The sequence below is a fragment of the Pelmatolapia mariae genome, linkage group LG3_W (assembly GCF_036321145.2).
Source record: "Pelmatolapia mariae isolate MD_Pm_ZW linkage group LG3_W, Pm_UMD_F_2, whole genome shotgun sequence".
Lineage (NCBI taxonomy): Eukaryota > Metazoa > Chordata > Actinopteri > Cichliformes > Cichlidae > Pelmatolapia > Pelmatolapia mariae.
The window spans coordinates 60,103,343-60,123,244 of record NC_086229.1 but is presented as its reverse complement, the minus strand read 5'-3'; the positions used below and the strand labels follow the sequence as shown (position 1 = coordinate 60,123,244).

General features: G+C 39.6%; 1 protein-coding gene across 1 annotated transcript in view; it reads left to right on the top strand.

Moving 5' to 3' along the window:
* lratb.1 (lecithin retinol acyltransferase b, tandem duplicate 1) overlaps positions 1-10,835 on the top strand; it is a 34,978-nt gene extending 24,143 nt beyond the window's left edge. Inside the window, exons 17-20 of the mRNA XM_063469717.1 lie at positions 337-420; positions 978-1,095; positions 4,991-5,081; positions 6,754-10,835. Of these exons, the coding sequence (XP_063325787.1) occupies positions 337-420; positions 978-1,095; positions 4,991-5,081; positions 6,754-6,828 (368 nt within the window). The 3' untranslated portion in view covers positions 6,829-10,835. The remainder of the gene's footprint in view (positions 1-336; positions 421-977; positions 1,096-4,990; positions 5,082-6,753) is intronic.
* Positions 10,836-19,902: the final 9,067 nt, after the last annotated feature.

Here is a 19,902-nt window from a genome sequence, read left to right as displayed (position 1 = left end):
TACAGGAAATAATGAACTTTATCACAATATGCTAATTTTTTGAGAAGGACCTGTATAACAATACCATTCAATATACATATAAGCAACAATGGATTTAAGGCCATTAAAACATATCAAAGGTCTTTGCAGGCATTTGAAAGGTCCATGGGAGGTCCAAGGTTTGTCGAGGGCTACCCCTGAGGCTCTTTAATTGTCACTTGAAGGTTTAGTCCTCAGACTGCATAAGGACAAATGAGTGCTTGCTGATAATGCTGACGTTGAGCTGGTTTCTGTGTTTTATCAAAAGCCAAGGAAAGAAATTTGAAGGCATTTTTGTATTTTTTGTTCTTTGCCCAGACCTGCCCAGTGGACCACACAGCTACAGACTGGAGGAGCTGGCGTACACCAGGAGCGGCGACAAAGGAGACTCTGCTAACATTGGTGAGAACAAATAAACCTCAGGAATGATATTCAGAAAAATACAACACTAATTCAAACTAAATTAAATCCTGTCTAACCTCAAGTTCACCACACAAATCTGACTGTCCTGACTGTCTCAAAATTACAGCCAATGAGAGGCCAGGAATCTCTGTGTGTGTGGTCAGTTTGGAGTCTGATTGAGAAGTCCTTGAAGGTTCAACAGGTTATTGTTGGAGATGTTATTTGTGCTCCATTAAAATCTTCCAAGTGAGCCCTTGAGGAAATACCATTCGTTGTTTAGAGAGTTATTTAGAAAATCCTTAACAAGACTCAAATGGTCTTCAAAGGGTCAGTGACGTCATTCAGTGTTCAAAGCAAAGACGAAAAGGAGGCCAATTATAAAGACGAAGGTTTACAGTAACTGTTTAAAGTTTACTGCTCTAAGCACTCTTTGGCTGGAAATGTTCAGGCATAGTATAATAAAGCCCTGTTTTTTATTTTAATGAGCAAAACACGAGTGACTGTTTTAATTCCTGAGAAATGAAAGTCGCCACATCTGTGCATCTCTGTCTCTGTAGGAGTCGTAGCTCGCCATCCGCTCTACTTCCCCTATCTGAAGAAACACCTGACTTCTTCTGTGGTGGAGGAATACTTCTCCCACCTCATCAAGCCAGGAGTGAAGAATGCTGTCACACGGTGAGCAGGAGGGGAAAAATGTGTTTGTTGTGAGAGTCACAGAGGAATAAAGATACATTCAGGTCCTTATACATTTTTCTTTTACTTTTGCCTCTGTGCACCACTATTTTAACTCAGTCAGTAGACTAGAGTACAGTTTTATTTCCAACATGTAAATATAACTAAAATATCAAGATGTGATTAAAGTGCAGATGTTCAGCTTTTGCTCAAGAGGTAATAATGATAAAATATACATCATAGTATATCGTCTACAATTAATTCAATTTATATTTGGATACTGACGCAACTTTTGTGTTTTTGTTTTTTTTTACCTGTTTACTGAAACATTCCAATTCATTTGAGGGTGTCCACATTTACAGATGATGAAGGGTTTAGAAGTTTCAGCTCCTTAACATCCTTAACACATCTTTTTAAAGGAATCAAAAGTAATTGGACAATTGGCTCGAAGGCTATTTCATGGGTAGCTGTGGGTAATTCCTTCGTTATGTCATTATCCATTAAGAAGATAAAAGGCCTGGAGTTGATTTGAGGTGTGGTGCTTGCATTTGGAAGATTTTACTGTGAACAGACAACAAATGGTTAAAGGAGCTCCCCATGCAGGTGAAACAAGTCATCATTAATTTGCAAAAACAGGGGAAAAAAACCCACCAGAGAAGTTGCTACAATATTAGGAGTGGCAAAATCTAGTTTGGTTGTCCATGAAAGACAACAGTGGTGGATGATCTCCTGAATGATCAGGCTCCGTCTTATCTTAATGACCTTATAGTACCATATCACCCCATTAGAGCACTTCGCTCTCGCACTGCAGGCTTACTTGTTGTTCCTAGAGTATTTAACAGTAGAATGGGAGGGAGAGCTTGCCTGAATCCTTCCTCAGGATTCAATAGTCGTAAGCTGCTGAGGGATTCCCCATGATGCATAAATATTTCTTCTTCAGTCACCTTTCTCACTCACTATGTGTTTATACACCTCTCTGCTTTTAATTATTAGTTATTATTAATCTCTGACTCTCTTCCACAAGATGTTGCGGCAGATGGCCCTGAGCCTGATTCTTCCTGTTAAAAGGAAGAATTTTAAGGGAAGTCAGTCTTTTAAATGTGTAGGATTTAAAATAACAAAACGAAAGGAGATTTAAAAATGTACTGATTTGTTGAAAATGAAAACAGTTGCTAGGTAAAGTCTGTGCAAAGGGCTGTGTGCCTTTCCGATCAGTTGCTTTTTGATTTGCTAATGCTCCACAGCTGTCCATTGTGTTGTGTCTGCCGGGATAACAAGAGGAAATCTAAAATCCTACTTAAAACATCATCACCAGGCCTTCGGCTCCTTTTTCAAACCCCACAAATACCACACTGACAAAGATTTAACAGAGTGCTGAAGACACTGAAGGATGGCTGTGGCCGAAACCCTCATGCTGTAGTCATGAAAAAAAGCCCACAACAGGCTGATGGAAACCAGGAGCACGACTTCCACTAAAACTGAGATACAACACCATGAACACAGCTTACTGTCAGAGCCCTCCTCCTCGAGGTAATCACCCTGTAATGACACAGCAGAGGAGACGTAATAGAAACCAGGGCTTTGGTGTTTGATAGCCGGAGGTGGTGGATGACCAGGTTGTCTCCAAACAGAAGAATCTCAAGGTTCAGTGTTTTTATTTACTCCTCACAAAGAGACGAGTTTTCTGCAAGATTATAAACAGTTTATCTGCTGCCTGTTAGATTAGTACCAGACACAATTTGTGTAAGATAAGATACACTCTGTTTACCCCAAAGCTGAGACATTCCTTTGTTAAAGCAGATAAAAGTCAAGTTAAACACAACCAATGTATAACAAGCAGCTCAAACAAGCAGGAAGACATGCATCTCGGTGACATACAGAGTGACCAGGGTAAAAACTCATCTGAAATCATGAATTCAAATATAGATTTTTACATTTTGTATTTAAACATTCTAAACTGTAGGCAATGAATGACAGCTGTTTTTGTGGTCAACTTGAAAGAAAGGCAGATGTGAAATATAAAAATGAGGTCAGAGGTCAAATGTGACGTCGTATTTGGATGCAAACTGTGATGTGAAATTTACAATGCCCATAATACCAGCATCATTTCCTAAAGGTTGTCAATATTTTAAAAAAACAAAGTAGATATTTAGCACAGTTTTAAAGATAAAAGACGTAAAAGTTTGAACTTATTTGACCTTGAAAAAGAGGTCAGAGGTCAAAAGTGGCATGATATTTAGAATCCACATGTATCATTCTTTATATGCCTACAATGACAGTAAGGAACATAGATCTAAATAGCTTTATATAACATTATTATCACTCTAACCTTCAGATCAACCTATTAACCTTCAAAGAGAGGTTAGAGGTCAAATGTGACGTGATATAGAAAATCTTTTTTGTCACTTTTCCTCCAGTAAATCATGAAGTTGACCTTGAAGACCTTGAAGGAAAAGCTCTGTACAGTAGTTTAGTGTTAAAGGTGCCGTATGGCTGAAAAAAAGAGCTGTTATATTAATAAAGTTTATGCAATTTGAAGGCAAGAAAAGCAGGGAAAAGAACCAGTCGTGTGAGTTAACGGAGTTCATCAATATAACAACTGTATTATTAAGACACGGGAGAATCTGATGGATCATAATTAAACTAAAATTCAGATTTACATAAGACAATTTTAGTTTTGTCTTTCAGCTGCAGCCCCGATCATGTTTAATGGAACGCAAATAAAAAGTAAATACAGAACAGAATTCTAATGTATGCTCAGTCTACCTGCAACCTCCACAAGCACAAATAGGTGTCCCAATTTATATAATAATACTTACAGAACAGCAAAGTTATTGTAAAATTGTCTGTTAGCCCATTCGATTAGCAGCATAAGTTGCCATGGTGATGTAATCCAGTAAGAAGCAACACCACCTTTGTAGAGAAAAAAAAACCTGGGGTTAACCTCAAACCTCAAATAAAACAAAATCCTGCCTCAAATAAACATCTGCCAGCTCAAACATGTGGATACGCCTGCTGTGGATCTTCTATTAAGTTGTTAATAAAGGAGCAGCTGAAAGTAGCTATTCTGATCTACTGTCGTTACCACTTGTGGCCAGAGAGGGTGCTATTCACCAGAAGTTAAACTAAGAGGTATCAAGCTAACGCTGCGGTCGCCACCATTTGAACTCTGATGTTATGAAGATGATTCCCGTGTTAAAATCTGGACATTTTTAATATGGCTCTATGGATTGACTCAATTTAGGAGCAAGCCCCAAGTGGCGGTTAGAGGAACTGCAGGTTTTTGGTATCTAATTATTTATTATTATATTTACTGTATATTTTGTAATTATTATCATTGGATTGGTTGGAGCTTGTTGAATTTCCTTGACGAGACGAGCAGCACTAGCTTAGCGGGCGTGGCTGTACCTGAGCATGTATAGGGCCACGGCGGACATGTTTGAGCGGTGACTCAGCGCGCGGCGTGTTAGCGATTAGCGTAATGAAGAGATGGAGGCCATAAAGCTCGCTGACCTGCGTCTCCTCTCGCACCCTGAAACGCCTCCCTGCCGCCGCAGACGCTTCATTAGTGCACCTCCGGCACTCGTCAACCCAGCGGGAGGCCACGTGCACACACACCCACACACTCACACACACATGCACACACACGGTTAACTGCTTACAGACAGAGGCACGCACACACACACTTTACTAGTAAACCACACGTTTAACTGCTCGCACATCAAAAGCCCGCGTGGTACATTTATGTGTGTAATAAACTGCCAAACCAGCACATGGTGCCAGTGTGTGTGTGTGTGTGTGTTTTTAACACATATGGTTGACCGTGTGTGGTTTTAAAGTGTTGGTTACCATGGTTATGAGTGTGGTTTGTTAGTTTTTTCTTCCTTGTCATTCACAGATACACTCTGCCGGGAATCCACGGCCTTAACTTTGTCCTGCAGAGCTCGCTGGGAGGTGGAGGAGTGGCCTCTCTGCGCAGTGACCCCCAGGTATCACATGGCCACACACACACACACATCTATTCATACAGACCCTTCCTGGATCTGTGAGGGCACTTAATGACATTAAACCTTCTACTTTAACCTGAACCAGATCCTCAGCTGAACCCCTGAAGCAGTTGGTTTAAAGAAAGAAATATCCCCACCTTCCACCACCTCTCCTCTCCCTCTTCAGCCATTCGCTGCCTGTAAAAATTTAATGAGAAAGTTCAGCCTCTGCAGATCTCGTGTAATGGGCGAGAAAGGGGGCAGCTGGTTCAAAGTGGGTCTACAGCTTAATTTCAGTCTGTATGCACCTGAAAACCATCGCGGTTCTCACGTTTCTTCACCCGAACAACATGAAATCTCTTTTCTTCTGCATCGTCATTCAGTTGGCTGTGAAGAAACCTGTATTTTTTTAACTTACTAACAAAATAAAATAAAAAAAACACTCATGAGATATACACCAATTATTAAAAAGCTCAAAGAGTAGCTTTGTATGACTCACATGTCCAGCGTGAGAAACAAGAATTATTTTGAACTCAGCGCAACCCTTCAGTTCATCCTCTGTCTGAATCCATTTTATGCTCCTCCCTCTTTAGGCCAAATCAGTTTTGATTGGCTGCCCCTCATCCATATAAGAACATCTCCAAACTGTTGGAGACTGTATTGTAAATATACAAGAGCAAATCCATGGCCTGAGGTGTTCCTTTAGTCTGTTGTTTGTGTTTCAACTGCAGTGTCAAACTTTAAAAACAAATGCTTTTCCTTCTTCATCCCACTTTAGCTCTCTCTTTCTCTCTGGACTTCATCAGAGATGTAATATTCCCCTCAAATTATCTGAACCACCTCACTGATCCATTTCTAGCTCCTATTTTGATCCACTATTTTAAATATAATTTGTATCGTATCGATTCGCAGCAGCAGTCAACAAGATTCATTGATTAGAGAGAACCTTGTCAATCAGGAGATCCTCTATGAGCAACACTTGATAGCAGTAGGGAGAAGGAACCCACTTTTCAAAGGAAATGACCACCATCAGAACCAAGCTCAGGGAAGGGTAGCCTCCTCTGAATTTAACCAGTCAGCACCCAGAGGTTTTTAGGGCCGATCAGGCGTACAAGCCCGAGTCAGTACAGGGACGTTCTCATGGTGGGGACATGAAATTGTGTTCAAAAATCAATATTTAATTTCCTGCAACATCCTCCCCTCTGCCCCTTCATGCTCTCTGGTCGCTATGGTAATGAATAAATATTTATTTCAAAATAAGACACACAACTATAACAACTATAAGACCCAGGGAAACCGAGTTAATAATAAAAACCCTGAAAACCATAGATTTCAGCCCGAGCTTCACCTCTCACGGCCCGGTACCAAACGATGGGTTAAAATGAGTCTGACAACCCTGGTGTAAGGTAAAGAGACAGCAGAGCAGCTCCAGGCCATCTAAAAGGTGGGAAAACCTCTCGTCATAATTAAGGTCGTGTCCTTTATCATCAAAGCTTTTCTCCTCCCTTGTTTCTGCTTTTTCTTTCCCCCTCATTGTTTATCAGAGGCATTGGTAAAGTTTCTTTTTCTCTCTGCTGCACATCAAAGAAACTCTTTTAACACCTCGCACAGCCATAAAGCTCAACGACTCCAAGGTGGAAGCACGCACACTTTCACATTTCCTGTCTTTCCTCAGGGCAAAGCCTACGGTCAGATGCTGCTGGACTTGAAGCTGAGAGGACTGCCTGACCTCAAGTCTCTGGTGGACTGAGAGTCGAACAGAGGGAGAGAGAAAGAGCTGGAGGCAAACGGAGATGTAAAAGAGTTCATGAGGAAAGTGAGACTTTTTACCTCAAGAGAAACACAAAGGGAGCATTTATAGATCCAGATCACGTCCACATCTGAAACCTGAAGAGCACAAGATCATTTTATATATAAATTAGATTTAGAGCTTCACAATGTTTACAACATGTGGGTCACTGCAACTCAAATCATCATGGGCCATCTGCTCAGCCATCTCCAATTGGCCTAAAAATGTTACAGTTCCAAGTTTGGGGATATAAAATGATTGCCGTGAGAGTTGTAGTTTCATATACCAAGTACTGTTCAAGACCTTTATATTTTTTTAAATAGTCCACTGATCAACTACCAGCATGTTTTTCTCACACTTTGAAATCTGAGGCAATGTGTGAATGTGAATGACTCAAAAACCATGAAATGTAAAAGCCTTTCTTACCATAAAAAGAATCAGGATCTGTAATTTATATACATGCCCAAACTTTAAACCACAAAATATTCAGGTGAGTCCGATGTGGCTGAGCAGAACATGTTCTAAGACTTTGATGATTTGAGATTCGACAGCCCGCATGAGATCTGGCACAGATTTAGATCATCTAAAGGAAACATCCAGAGCACCACGTAAAAACAGCTGGACTCAGCTGGATACACGTCCATAAAATTTAAGCCAAACAAGTTTACACGGGGCCTTAATCCTCTGAAATCCAAGTCATCATTGGTGATGATTGTAACCCTGTGCAGTCAGAATGAATAATGTTGAAATTCAAATAGGACATTGACATTTTTCCCTCGTGTATTGAAAAAGTGTTTCCTTTTTCCAAATACAATTTCATGGTTGGGATCATCACCAGTGATGGCTTACACCTCACGCAGATTAACTGGTAGCTAACGGTTACTAAATGCTAACATTTAAAGACTGCCATGTTGTTGGTTTTTTGGGTTTTCAATATTTGTAGTGAAGTGTTACCACAAGCAAGTTTACAGAGCACTCTTCATCCATAGGCTGTACAGAGAACATAAAACCTGCTAATTAATGCTGAAAGGCTAATGAAATATTCAAATTTCTTTCACCACAACTAGACCACAGACTTGTTAGCCAATATGGACAATTAACTGCACAGCAGCCATGTACAGTCAACACAGTCCTGAGTCGCAGTTCATTTAAATATTTATTTATTTTATTAAAAAAGTCACCCCTGCTCAGTTGCTGTGAACTAAACTGGGGTTTCAGTTACTGACTTACTTTTGGAGCCAGCCTCTAGTGGACGTTAGAGGAACTACATTTTTGAGTCGTAACGACTGATAATACTGACCTGTTAAATTGAGGCCCACTTGTATGTCAGTTCTTGGAGCATTTGATTTGCAATTTGCGAACACGTTAATGAGCTAACCACGCTAATGCGTTGACGCCATGCAGCCCCACACACGGGGCGATCCGCGCTAACTCGCTAACGGAGATTTGCCGCGTTAATGCGGTTATGGCGTTAACGTCATTTTAATGAGATTAACGCTGACAGCACTAATTTTGAATCTCAAGTTCAAAGAGGAAAACCCTGTGGAATCACCTGAAAGGCAGCTAAACTGCCAACAACTCTTTTTTTTTTCTTGCATTTTACTTTCATGCAAATGTGTGGGTCAAAAGTTGTGAAAGCGTCATCATGCTGTATTGGACTTGATTTAAACTCGGTGACTGATATAGTGAAACAGTAGAGGTTTCTCACCCCAGAGCCACAGATGTTGGCAATATAGGAAAATGTTTGGAGGCCGATTGTTCGCATCAGCCTCATAATCTTGACTTGCCCTGACCTCTGACCTCCCAGGGAACAAGGAGAGCTGGTTTGGGTTTCCCTCGCAGGGTAAACAAAGTCTTTTCTGTGAGCTATCAGAGGAGACACTCGACGGGCACGACGCCTGGTTCTCCCCGTCTCGTTCACCTTGGCGTGACCCGGCTCCTCCGATGTTCGCCGCTCCACAGGAATGCACGTCTCCTTCCACCAAACTGACTCTCTGCCTTCCAGCCGCTTTAGTCATAATTGCAAACAGACTGAATTTGGAGTCGCAGTCACTCAGCAGCTTCCGTCGGGGCTCGAATCTCATAAAATCCTCCACCTCTGAATCATATCCCCCTTTCCACAAAATCTTCATACTCACATTTCTTAAGTTTTTGGGGGTTTTCCAGGGAAATTCTGCAGCCCCTGTTCCCTGAACTTTGACCTCTTTTTTTTAGAGAGTTTGAGTTTACAGTCAGAAATGTAAAACAAATAAAAGTATTTTCATGACTGAATGATCGCAAACACAGAGAAGGAGCCACATTAGAGAGCCTGCCTAAAACAATAAATAAACAGTTGTCCTGTAAACGGGCATTCAAAGAGTTTGGTGCACAATAAAACCATAAAAAATGACAGCAAGACAAATCCTTCCAGACATGAATTGAGAGCAGAGCAGCACGAGGATAAATTGTGCCAAAGTCACACGGGAAAAATTCAAATCAATTGGCCATTTTTTCGGATTTAAGGGACGACTGAGCACGGTGTCAAAGTCAGAGCTTGAAATGGCGCTTCCCATAAAACCCCCAAACCAAAGAAGTTACAAGCCGCTAGTGTCGCCACTTTGCATGTAAATCTGGAAATGTGCTCACATCTCAATGATGAAGGGAGCAAGACTCTGGATTCACATCTGCCCTCCACATTGCTTCCCATGAAACATTTGTCGTAATCGTGTGGAGAAACCCTTCATCATTGTAGAACAACACCACCTCCCCAAAACACATGGACTCTAAGATTTATGAGCGTGTACAGAAAAGATTTCCAAACAATCGATGCTCATTTTCTGGCATGTTTACTCAATTTGCATGCTTTTATGTCAATATAGACTTCCTTAGCTAGTTTTTGGTTCAAACCTGGAGCGAATGATGCGAATCAGGAGGCCTGTTCAGCCTCCTGACTTCACCTGGTCGTTTTTAGTAGTGGTACGTGCCATCCTAACCAACTCAGATAGATTAACAGTAAGACCGTTTTTAGCCCAGATTATTTTAATAATTTAACTATATCACTGCTCGTTCATTTATCAAAAATGAAGGTTCTGTGATGGTGTTCCTTAAAATAAGGGCTACATTTTTGCTTCAAGGTTTAATTTGGGCATCTATAGAAACATCTTGAAGTTGAACTATGAAGTCTTTTTCCCCACATATTTGACATTTCTTTGCTAGTCAAGGGATTGTAGCATGACTTAAGAAAACCAAAATGTAATAAATAACAACGGTCTCTGGAGAGAAAAGGTCCCTGTTTATTTAGGCAGCTGTTGTTATCTGTGCCATATTTCATATTTAGCTATCCAGTCGTTTTAGAGTGCCAGTCGAAACACAAACATCCAATAACTGAGCCTTGTGGAACACCAGAGGCCTTTTTTCTTTATTTCAGCAGGTTTACATTAACCAAAAGAAACAGAAGCAGCTCCCGACTTTTTAAAGTCTGAAAAAAAAAACCCAGTTAAAGTTAGTGGGTGACCTTTGTGATTTGATGTTTGTTTATGCATTAGCTTTTTAACATAAACTCCGATGGTAGCTTTTTTCTTATTAACAGCTTTTCTCTGTGTTATTATATTTGAACCACTGCCTCTCACCACTGATTTTTTTTTCTTGCTTTCTCTCTTACTGGTACAAATTACCAGCACTGCCTTATTCGTAATCGATGCACTTTAGTCAAACTGGTATCATGAAGCTTTACTGAGGAACCATGTGTGCTGTTATACAACTACATAGATTTCATCAAAATCACGTAACTTTTTCATTAAATACCCAACTTACAGGGCACACTGTTGCTTTTTTGTCCATTTTAGAAAGATTTCTTTAAACTTGAAACTTACCAGTACTTTGAAATGATGAAACTCTTGTAATTAAAGATCTGAAATAGACTGAAAATTAGGATTATAAGCAATATGTTAAGACTTATTTACTATTTTTTGATGAAGACGTTTAACTCTTTGGCTTTCTGCTTTGTATTTAAAATATTCTGTATAGAAAGTGATTTTTGTAGATACTAAAGAGATTAAAGATATTTTTATTATCAAACCTTCTGCTTACAACTTGTGCCATTTGTGTGTGTGCCTGTTTTGTTAACAAGCTTGTCTTTGTAACAGGAAGCCGAGCAGCGAAAGGTGTCGACAGCAACAAGACAGAAATCTCAAACATGTGTTTCTTTGTTCCTAAAAGCAGCCGTTCGTTTTAAAAGCACGTTCTAGGACTCCAGAGCAGATTCCAGTCATTTTGCATGTAGAGTATATTATGCATATATCATACAGTTCAAGATACAGGCAAAAAAAACAAACCCCAAATTTGGTTTAATTTAAGCTGTTGGGTATGTTTCTGAGACTTCACTGTTCTGCTGTGGCGATGAATGAAAATAAAACCAAACCAGCAGGGAGTGAAACCGCCAAAGAACGTGTGCCGATAAAGTAGCAGCACAATAACAACAGAATAGTTTACCACACTATAAAAGAGAGCACAATAAAAATGCAATTAAATGCTCCAAGTCAATAGCAAATTAAAGTTTTTCAGCCTCAGATAGTTTAACAAAACATATTTATTTTGAAAGTGACAAAAGATTATAAGCAAATAAACATGTTTCAGTAAAAGTGGATGAGATTATAAGAATTTATATGAAAGCTATATTAGCTGTTCCCTTCATTTATACTCAGTTACTTATAAAAGTTAAAAATAGCCTTTTTTTAAAGTTAATTTTACTTAATTTTTCTGTTTTGCTGTTTATTTTTCCTATAATATGACATTTTTTACATTTTGTTAAAGAACAGCAGATTTCTTCTCTACAATTAAAGAACACACACGTATGTATATAAACATACATATGTGTAATAATAACAGCATAACAAAGAGAATAGACAATAAGTAAAGACTTGCAATCAAAAATAAACATTAAAATTTTAATGATAAGCAAGGGACTACATATGTAAGTAAACATTTAGGGAACACTAGTAAATTGTTTTTAATAAATACAATTTATATTTGCTGATATATACCCATACAGTGCCTAACTACTTCAGTCTAGAAAAAAATACTTGTATTCCTTTGAAAGAAAAAGCAGAGGTCCAGAAATGGAGCCTTGTGGAACATCAGAGAACAATTTTGTTGGATTTTAAATTCCTTTCCAGTTCTACAGAGTACGCTGAACATCAGACTGACAAACAGGATGAAGGATGGTGATTAACATTCAGAACATGCAGACAGCATGGGAACAAGTGTGTGTGTGTGTGTGCATTAATCAATGTGAAAGCAGCAGGTCACCAGTTTGTTGAATCGTTTGTCACGGCGCCATCGCTTTTGTCCTGCTCAGGCTGATGCACAGCGAGGTATAGCAACACATTGGGGGCCTCCAACTCTGCCTGGGAGGATGTGAGATGTTTCTCTGACACAATAAAGCCCACAAACAAGTTCTTGTTGAAATCTGCTCACCAGACCACCAGGTAGCTACTAGAGCGTAAAAAGTTTGGTGGTGCTGCAAAAACTACGTGTGGTTATCCCAACGTGTTTTATAATGCAGCTTTATCAAATTTATCCTGTGTCTCCCAGTTATGTGCATGATGTCCTTTAGCATCATGCTCTGACACGCTATCTTGGGACTATGGTGGCTGGTGAGAACGGGGAGAAAAAGAAATGCATTTTGAGACCTTTGTGTTTTCAAGTTAGTTAATTTCCCCCTCGCTTTTACTTTCATTTCAGTCTGTGGTTATGTTAGCATAAACTGAGGTCCTAGTTATGGTAACATAAAAACACTAATGTTATTTGTGTTTTTATTAAGAAAAAAAAAACTTGGTTAAGCCTTGATTATACTTTGAATCTACAAGTCCACTAGTGTCTGCTTGGGCCCAAGAAGGACACAAACAGGACTGCCAATTTTCTGTGACCATGCAGACTTCAGATTACAATGTGCCAGCTGCCCATCCGCCCCAGGAGGCATACTTGAGGCAAACCTGCCCTTAAGTTTGACAGGAAGGGCTACTGCGTCTCTAACTGTCCATGTCCTGTACAGTATAATCAATGCCTCATGTTTATATTATAAACACTACTTGGTTAGGTTAAGGCACTTCAAAAAACGTAGTAAATTTGTGTGAATTATTTTAGCTAAAAAGATTATTCTGAGCCACCTGAATACACTATAACAGTTAAATAAGCTACATAAACATTTAAAGTAATCAAAATGTAGCTAACTGTTCAACATCATAATGCTACATAACAGTGAAGATGGTTCCTAACTTTAGTTGGTGAATCTGCTCGATTTCTATCTGTATGTGGTGAATATGTATAAAATATGTCTGTTATTATACGTGATACTTAATTTATGTGGGATAAAGGAGAAATAAAGACAAATTCCTATTAAAGTAGGAAGCTAGGTTAGCGAATCTGTGCTGAGACCAATATTTGTGTGATACTCTAAGCAAAGCTCAAGCTTTTTATTTTGCTTATACTCTTTAAATATGAAATTAAATAAACTCTATTCATGATACATATCCTATTTGGTTATCACTGGCTTTGAGGCTTGATTATTTTTTATAGTTATCCAAGTTTTAGCTTAACTTTAGTTTTTAAGCTAACACTAAAAAAGTACTAAACTGAACTGTCATTTTTTTTGATGTTTTATATCGCAAGGCTTCTCATGTACAAATGCTTATAATACTTTGCCTCCACAATTTCTTAATTTATCAATTTTGAGCTAGTCTAAAACTCAAACTAGCTATTCAAAGATGAATAACCTTTCATTTATAAAGCGCACTGACGTTATAGTTGGATAGCTTTCTCTTCTTTTAATTAATGGCATGTCCTGCAGTGCTCTAACTAGTGGTATTGTTTCAGTAGGGTAAAAGTCGCTCTGTTGTGCTGTCAAGATTGATAAAAGGAGATGAATTACTCCCCATCGGTCATTTTTCTTCCCTCTTTGTGTCTGTTGGGCTTTTCTCACTTTGCTTTCCCACTTTTCTCACGTCTTATTTTGGAGCTGTGACTCCCAGAGTACGACTCCACAAAAGGATTGCCCCATAATTAGATTAGTATGCAAAATCTGGGCCATCCCTACAGACACATTAAATTACATTCAAATTAGCCTCAAAAAACAGCTTTCTTCAAAAACATTTGACGTTGGGTTCAGATTTGATGTTAAACCACTTTTTCAAGAACCAATTCTTCCTTCGGTCTTTGTCAGTGGTCTCTATTGGTGCACTGGGTATATAATGACCTAGATACTTGTAGCCTATTTTTATAGTTTCCCCTGAAATACTTGACATTGTTTTGACAATGTCAGAAGTACCTTGATCTGGGTCGTTAATGATAAAATAATAATAGCTAAAATAAAATGGCTATTACTCCTTATAAGGACTCATTCAATGTGCGTTGACTTAATAGGACTCACTCTGGTTCTGAAAAGTCAAGGTATGTTTCTTGTGTTTAAAATGTCTTTATAAATATTGGATTTCATAAAAAAGTATGATTTGTTTTCACACACATGGAGGAGGCTGTAAAAGTTCTGGTGCTGTTTCTGATTGTGTTTTTAGGATCTCCGCCCAGTGTGAGTACTTTCACCTGTAATAAGATGCTAATGTAGGTTTTGTTTGACATGAGCTGCTGTGTTTATCCCATATCTCCTCCTCAAAGCAGCTGGAGAGCATTAACACCATGCTGAGGGACACACACAAACGCATGTGTGTATGTGTGCATGTTGTTGTGGTAAGAATCCTTTTTGACAGAGAGGTTTGAATTTATAACCGGGGACCAGATTTTGATCTATATTTCTACGAGTTACCGTCTTTCATATTTGAATTTATTTCTTATTTATTCATATCACTGTCACCTACTCCATAGGCCTGTTGTTAGGTGGTGGAAGTAACAAAAAGGGCACTGGGTTGGGAAAAAAGGGACAAATATATCAAAATATCAAACTTTTATTATCCCTTCTTCTCCATGAAGCAAGAGTCAAAACGCACAGCTCACAAGCTACAAAGAAAAGGCTTTCTGATACTGGAGCTCTCCTGTACCTGGCCTCCAAAATGTTCAGAGTGGCAGCTAAGAAGGCAAAAGAGCAGCCAGGACACATCCAGACAGGCGAATTCACAGCAGGCTCTGGCTGTAACACTATCAGGCAATAAAGGATAAATGCACTCCAACAGACTGCTTCAAAGTAACATAGAATGCTCCGGAAAAACAACAAATATAAAGAAAATGACCCAGAACTACTCGCGCTGACAGAAACAGGAAGATGCACGCAACTGCAGAAACAATAAAAGGACTGAAAACAAAATAATGAACCACAAACAGACGAAAACTAACTTCACAGAAAACAGACACGCAACAAATGCAAACTGATGTAAACCAATGGCCTTACTTCAAAATGAGACAAAAAAACACTCACAAAAGATGAAAGCAACAAAGAAGAGACACAAAACATAATTAGCTAAATGAATTAAATAAAACATAAGTAGACACAGAAACACTTATGTAACATTTTTCATGTATTTTTTTTTTTTTTTTTAACTGTGAAGGGCTTGGCATGAAGTTTTCAGTGAAAATCCAAACAGTGTGATGTTCATCGCACACTATCACAGGTTCTTCATCCTGACAACAGTCAGACTAGACTGTACTGTACACACATGCAAACACAAAGGACTATATATTCCCACTCCCAATGCACTTTATGTACATACGAAGATGTTTCTATTTGTGTATTTACTCTATATAGCAACCATTCGTAAATAGTAAGAATTACTTGTAGAATTGTTTTGGCTTCTAGCTGACTTTTTTTTTGCTAACCCTTGTGCTGTCATAATGTGTAAATTTGTCTAGTATAGGATTAACAAAGTCTATGACAGTCGACAGTTAGCAACACTAACTAACACTAGCTTAGAAATTTAGTCCACTAACGTTACCAAACAACTAGCTTCCAGCACAATACAGACTTAAACTTCTAAGGCCTGTTTTAGACTTCTGCTGAGAATCCTTGTGGAGCTTGAGGGGTAATTTAGGTAAGCTACATAAGTTAGAGATGGGAATTTTTCCTCCTCTGGGTCCCGGTCTTTGTTGTGGTCAGTTTTCTTTGGGGATAAACACATTTGTCTCTCAAGTTTTTCCACTTCTTTGTACATCCTCTCACATCCATAGTTTCGTCAATTGGCCCCCAGGAATTTGCTGACTTTTCTGAGTCCTTTTAGTGTTGTTATGATTTTTACTTTAAAATTCAACTGTAGGGAAAAAGTAACGATCAATGCACATGAGGAATACTGAACAATCACAGTAGTTGCAGGCTGCGTAGACCTGACGTGAAGTTATATTTCTAGGGAGGTACGCTGCAGGTTATAGCACAGCTTTAACCTACATAGGTTTCAGAGGGGTTTGCGGTTATGACATAGCTTCAGATTTGCCGCTGAAGCATAAATACCCAGTAAGCTGTGTTTCTTATGCTAAGGTTAGCTAACACTAGTGTCCCTGCTAACACAAAAAAGCTATTTACCAGAGCCTGTACAAATGTTATTACTGACACAATCAGGTCTGATTAGAAACGCTAGCTTAGCCTGTCAAATCACTTCTGCAGCTAACCCATGTACAGTGATAATATCATGTTCAACACGTGATTCATTGATTTCATGTAATTGCACAAATTAATAATGTTATCGCTAACATGTGCAGTTAGCTAGCATGTATCTGACATTGGCAACGTAATAACAGTTAACTCTTTATTCCAATATTCAGTACACATGCTAGTCTCTGATGTGTTGTGCAACATATGTTGTACAGCATATATGTCATCACTGTTTAGCTCATCTTCACTGTCATGGCTGAGGGCGTCGTTAATAACAATGGTTTGGAAAGGTCACGTAGAGTTCTCTGAAAGAGAGAAAAAGATGCAAATGTTTGCAAAGAAGTGCTAAACAACTATCACACTCACAACGACCAAAAAGAGGCGGGGACAATGACCAGTATCAGAGATGCAAACTAACTCGTAACAACCACAAACAGACACAAAATAACCACAGAAAGAAGAAGATCAAAGTGAAACTAAAGATTAAAAAATCCATCGAGTTAAAAAATGAGAATAAAATAACAACTTAACCCAGACAAAATGCATTCATGCACAAAGTCCTCACAAGGTCTGAAATAGTTCCTGGTCCCCACGTGAACAGATTCACAGGTACATCCACACACCCGCTGAGCAGCCTGTCACTCATCTCCATTCACCTTTTAGCAGCGTCTCAGCAGGGATCACATCAACACTCATTCAGCAGGCAAATCTCATCCCTCCTCAATCTTTCAGCACCAGTTAGGCTGTCTCAGCAGGGGGATGGCGGCTCAGTGTGTCCGTGTGTGTGTGTGTTTCTATAATCTACCCTTAATCCCCTCACAATCCCCTTCTTCTCTGTATAGAAGGAAGAAAAGCAGGAGAAGAATGAATAACAGAAATGAGAGGCGGATGAAAAACAGCTTCTGTCCTCCTGACTACAACTGCAGCTCTCAGCATTGGTAATTAAATCTGTTTTCACACATACAAAGCAGCCACAGTGTCCGATTCAGTCACATCGGACATGGCGTAGACTTTAACCTTAAACTCGTGTGAGGACAGTGCAGGTAAAACAGCTTCTGTCAGACACTTTTTAGGGAATAGTTCTGCACTTTTAACAGGCAGATCTACAGTGTTGTGCAGGGCGTCACCAAGTTAAAGCCATTTTTATCTCTTAGAAACAGTTATTAATGCTTTTGTCACATCTTTATGAGTTGGACAAATTCCTCCTCGATTGTAAATGCTTTAAAAACCTCAGCTGCTAGAGAAAAGCTGATTTTATCAACTGTGAAATGCAAAGCTCATTTGATTTTGAAGCCATTCATGGATCAGTGACACAAAATGAACTCCGTAGTTTGACTCACTGAGGTCCTTTCGTCTAATAACCAAAGGTGACCCAGCTTTAAAGGCTGCTGCTCTGGAGCACCATGTAACTATTTTTTTTCCTCCAGTGACTTCTGTGGCTGTGAGCAAAAACAAAAGTAAGTATATGACTCTGCCTGAACTATATGGAGACTAATCAGGCTTAGGTGTGTAATCACTCCCGAAAAATCTACGTTGAGCCAAAAGAAAGTCCTGAAATTGTTCCAGAACTTTTATACAGTGTGTTGAGTACACCGTCATTTATCTGTTTATAAGATTGGGGAAACCTGCAGTCAGCTGAGACTGAAGAAGTCACTTGGATGAGTGACGAAACGTTTCTCCCACAAAACGCTACGTCCAGATGAACAGATTCAACTTTTGGAGATACACCGTCATTGTTTCCTCACTGCTCATCTAATGAATCCTCTATTTTAATTATGTTTCTGTTTGCAGGCGTTTATATTTATTGGTTGTATTTTTTTATATTTTATCTTTTCTTTGCACCAATTAGAAATCTGGCACCTATCTCCAAATATACAGGATGTTAGCGTAATCCAGCTGAGGGGTGATAACTTTTACGATGCCTCTCAGCAAGTTTAACTGGTGTAGATGTCCACAGTTGTAGCTGTATGGCCATGCAAAGAGTGGGGGGATTGTGGAAATTCAACTCAAGTCTTTTTTGTTTTTTTGTTTGTTTGGTTTTTTTGCCAAAAATATTTTTCAGTATTTCACAGGAGGAAATTTTAAAGTATGATGAATTTGGGTCATAATTAGGTATTTTAAAAATGCTAAATGTGTCAGTTATGGCTCAAAATATATTAGCAAGATATGCTAATATATGGATGCATCTAAGCTGAAATCCCAAATCTGTTACCAGGCAGAAGAACAGCTGAAATATCAGCAGGGGAAAAAGAGAAAAGAATAATAGAATAGAATAGAATAGAATAGGATCCATTCATCCATAGAATAGAATAATAGAAATAAAAAAGGAGAACGGAGAAAGGAGTACCTGGTACCGGGCTATGGTAAATGCCTACAAAAACAATGCCATGGTCCATCAAGTCTGATGAAAAGCCACAGCAGGTATAAATGACGTCACAGGGCTATTGGCTGTGATGCTATAATGACACACGCACATTAGGTGGTCCTCAATTGTTATGGAAAATGACTAAAACCGAGTTAAGCTGAATTACCAGTTCAACTAGTGGTAAAGGACTAGTCCACAGGTCCAGTTCAGTGAGTCCAATTAGCGAAGTTGAACTAGCTGCTACAACCACCTAGTCACCATTCACCTGTCAGTCAAACAAAGGGCCACACCCCTAACAGTTGTTATGATGGGTTAAGTTAGCAACAGAGATCAAAACTGTTTCTGCAGGAGGCTGTAAACACGTTCATTTAAAGTTGAACACTTTAACACAGGAGTCTGTGGGAGTCCCAGCCTCCAGTGGTCGTTAGAGGAACTGCAGTTTATGTCCCTGTTTTGGCATTTCCAGCTCCAGAGGTGATGATGTGTTTAAAGCCCTCACAGGGATTTTTCGGGGGAAGCTCGGAAGTAAACAAGGAGTTTAAAGTGATACCAAGAATAATGACTTTATTTACTAATCAGTTTTCTGAGTTTAACAAACAGGAGCTGAGCCTGCAGCTCTCTCACACGCACACACACACACAGACACACACACAGCTCTGCAGACACACTGCCAGCTCACTCTGCCTCCCTGTGAGTGTGTGTGTGTGAGGCCATTTGGTGGCTTTGGGAAAGCTGCGACCTCAGCACAGTTCCCAGGAAGGTGGTGGTGATGAATGTGTGAGAGCCGCATTTTGCTGTGCTAGAAAGTTGTGAACTCTCTGCATTTTGGCTGGTGTGGAGGTGGTGAACGCGGTGGAGGTGGACGCTCTGCGGTTTGAGCTCTGTTCTGTTTTTGTTTTTCTGCCGTGGCCTCATACCTGACTCACAAACCTATTCCAGCCGCTCTGTAGATCCCTGAGAGCCCCCCCCCCACCCTGCCTGCCCCACACCCTGCTGCCCCACACCCGGTTTTCACTTGCAGCCTCTCTTTGCGGTCATGACGTCACGACCCCTCCCCTCCAGAGTGAGGAGGAAAACTCGTGGCTGTGCGCAGAGGAGGCCACAG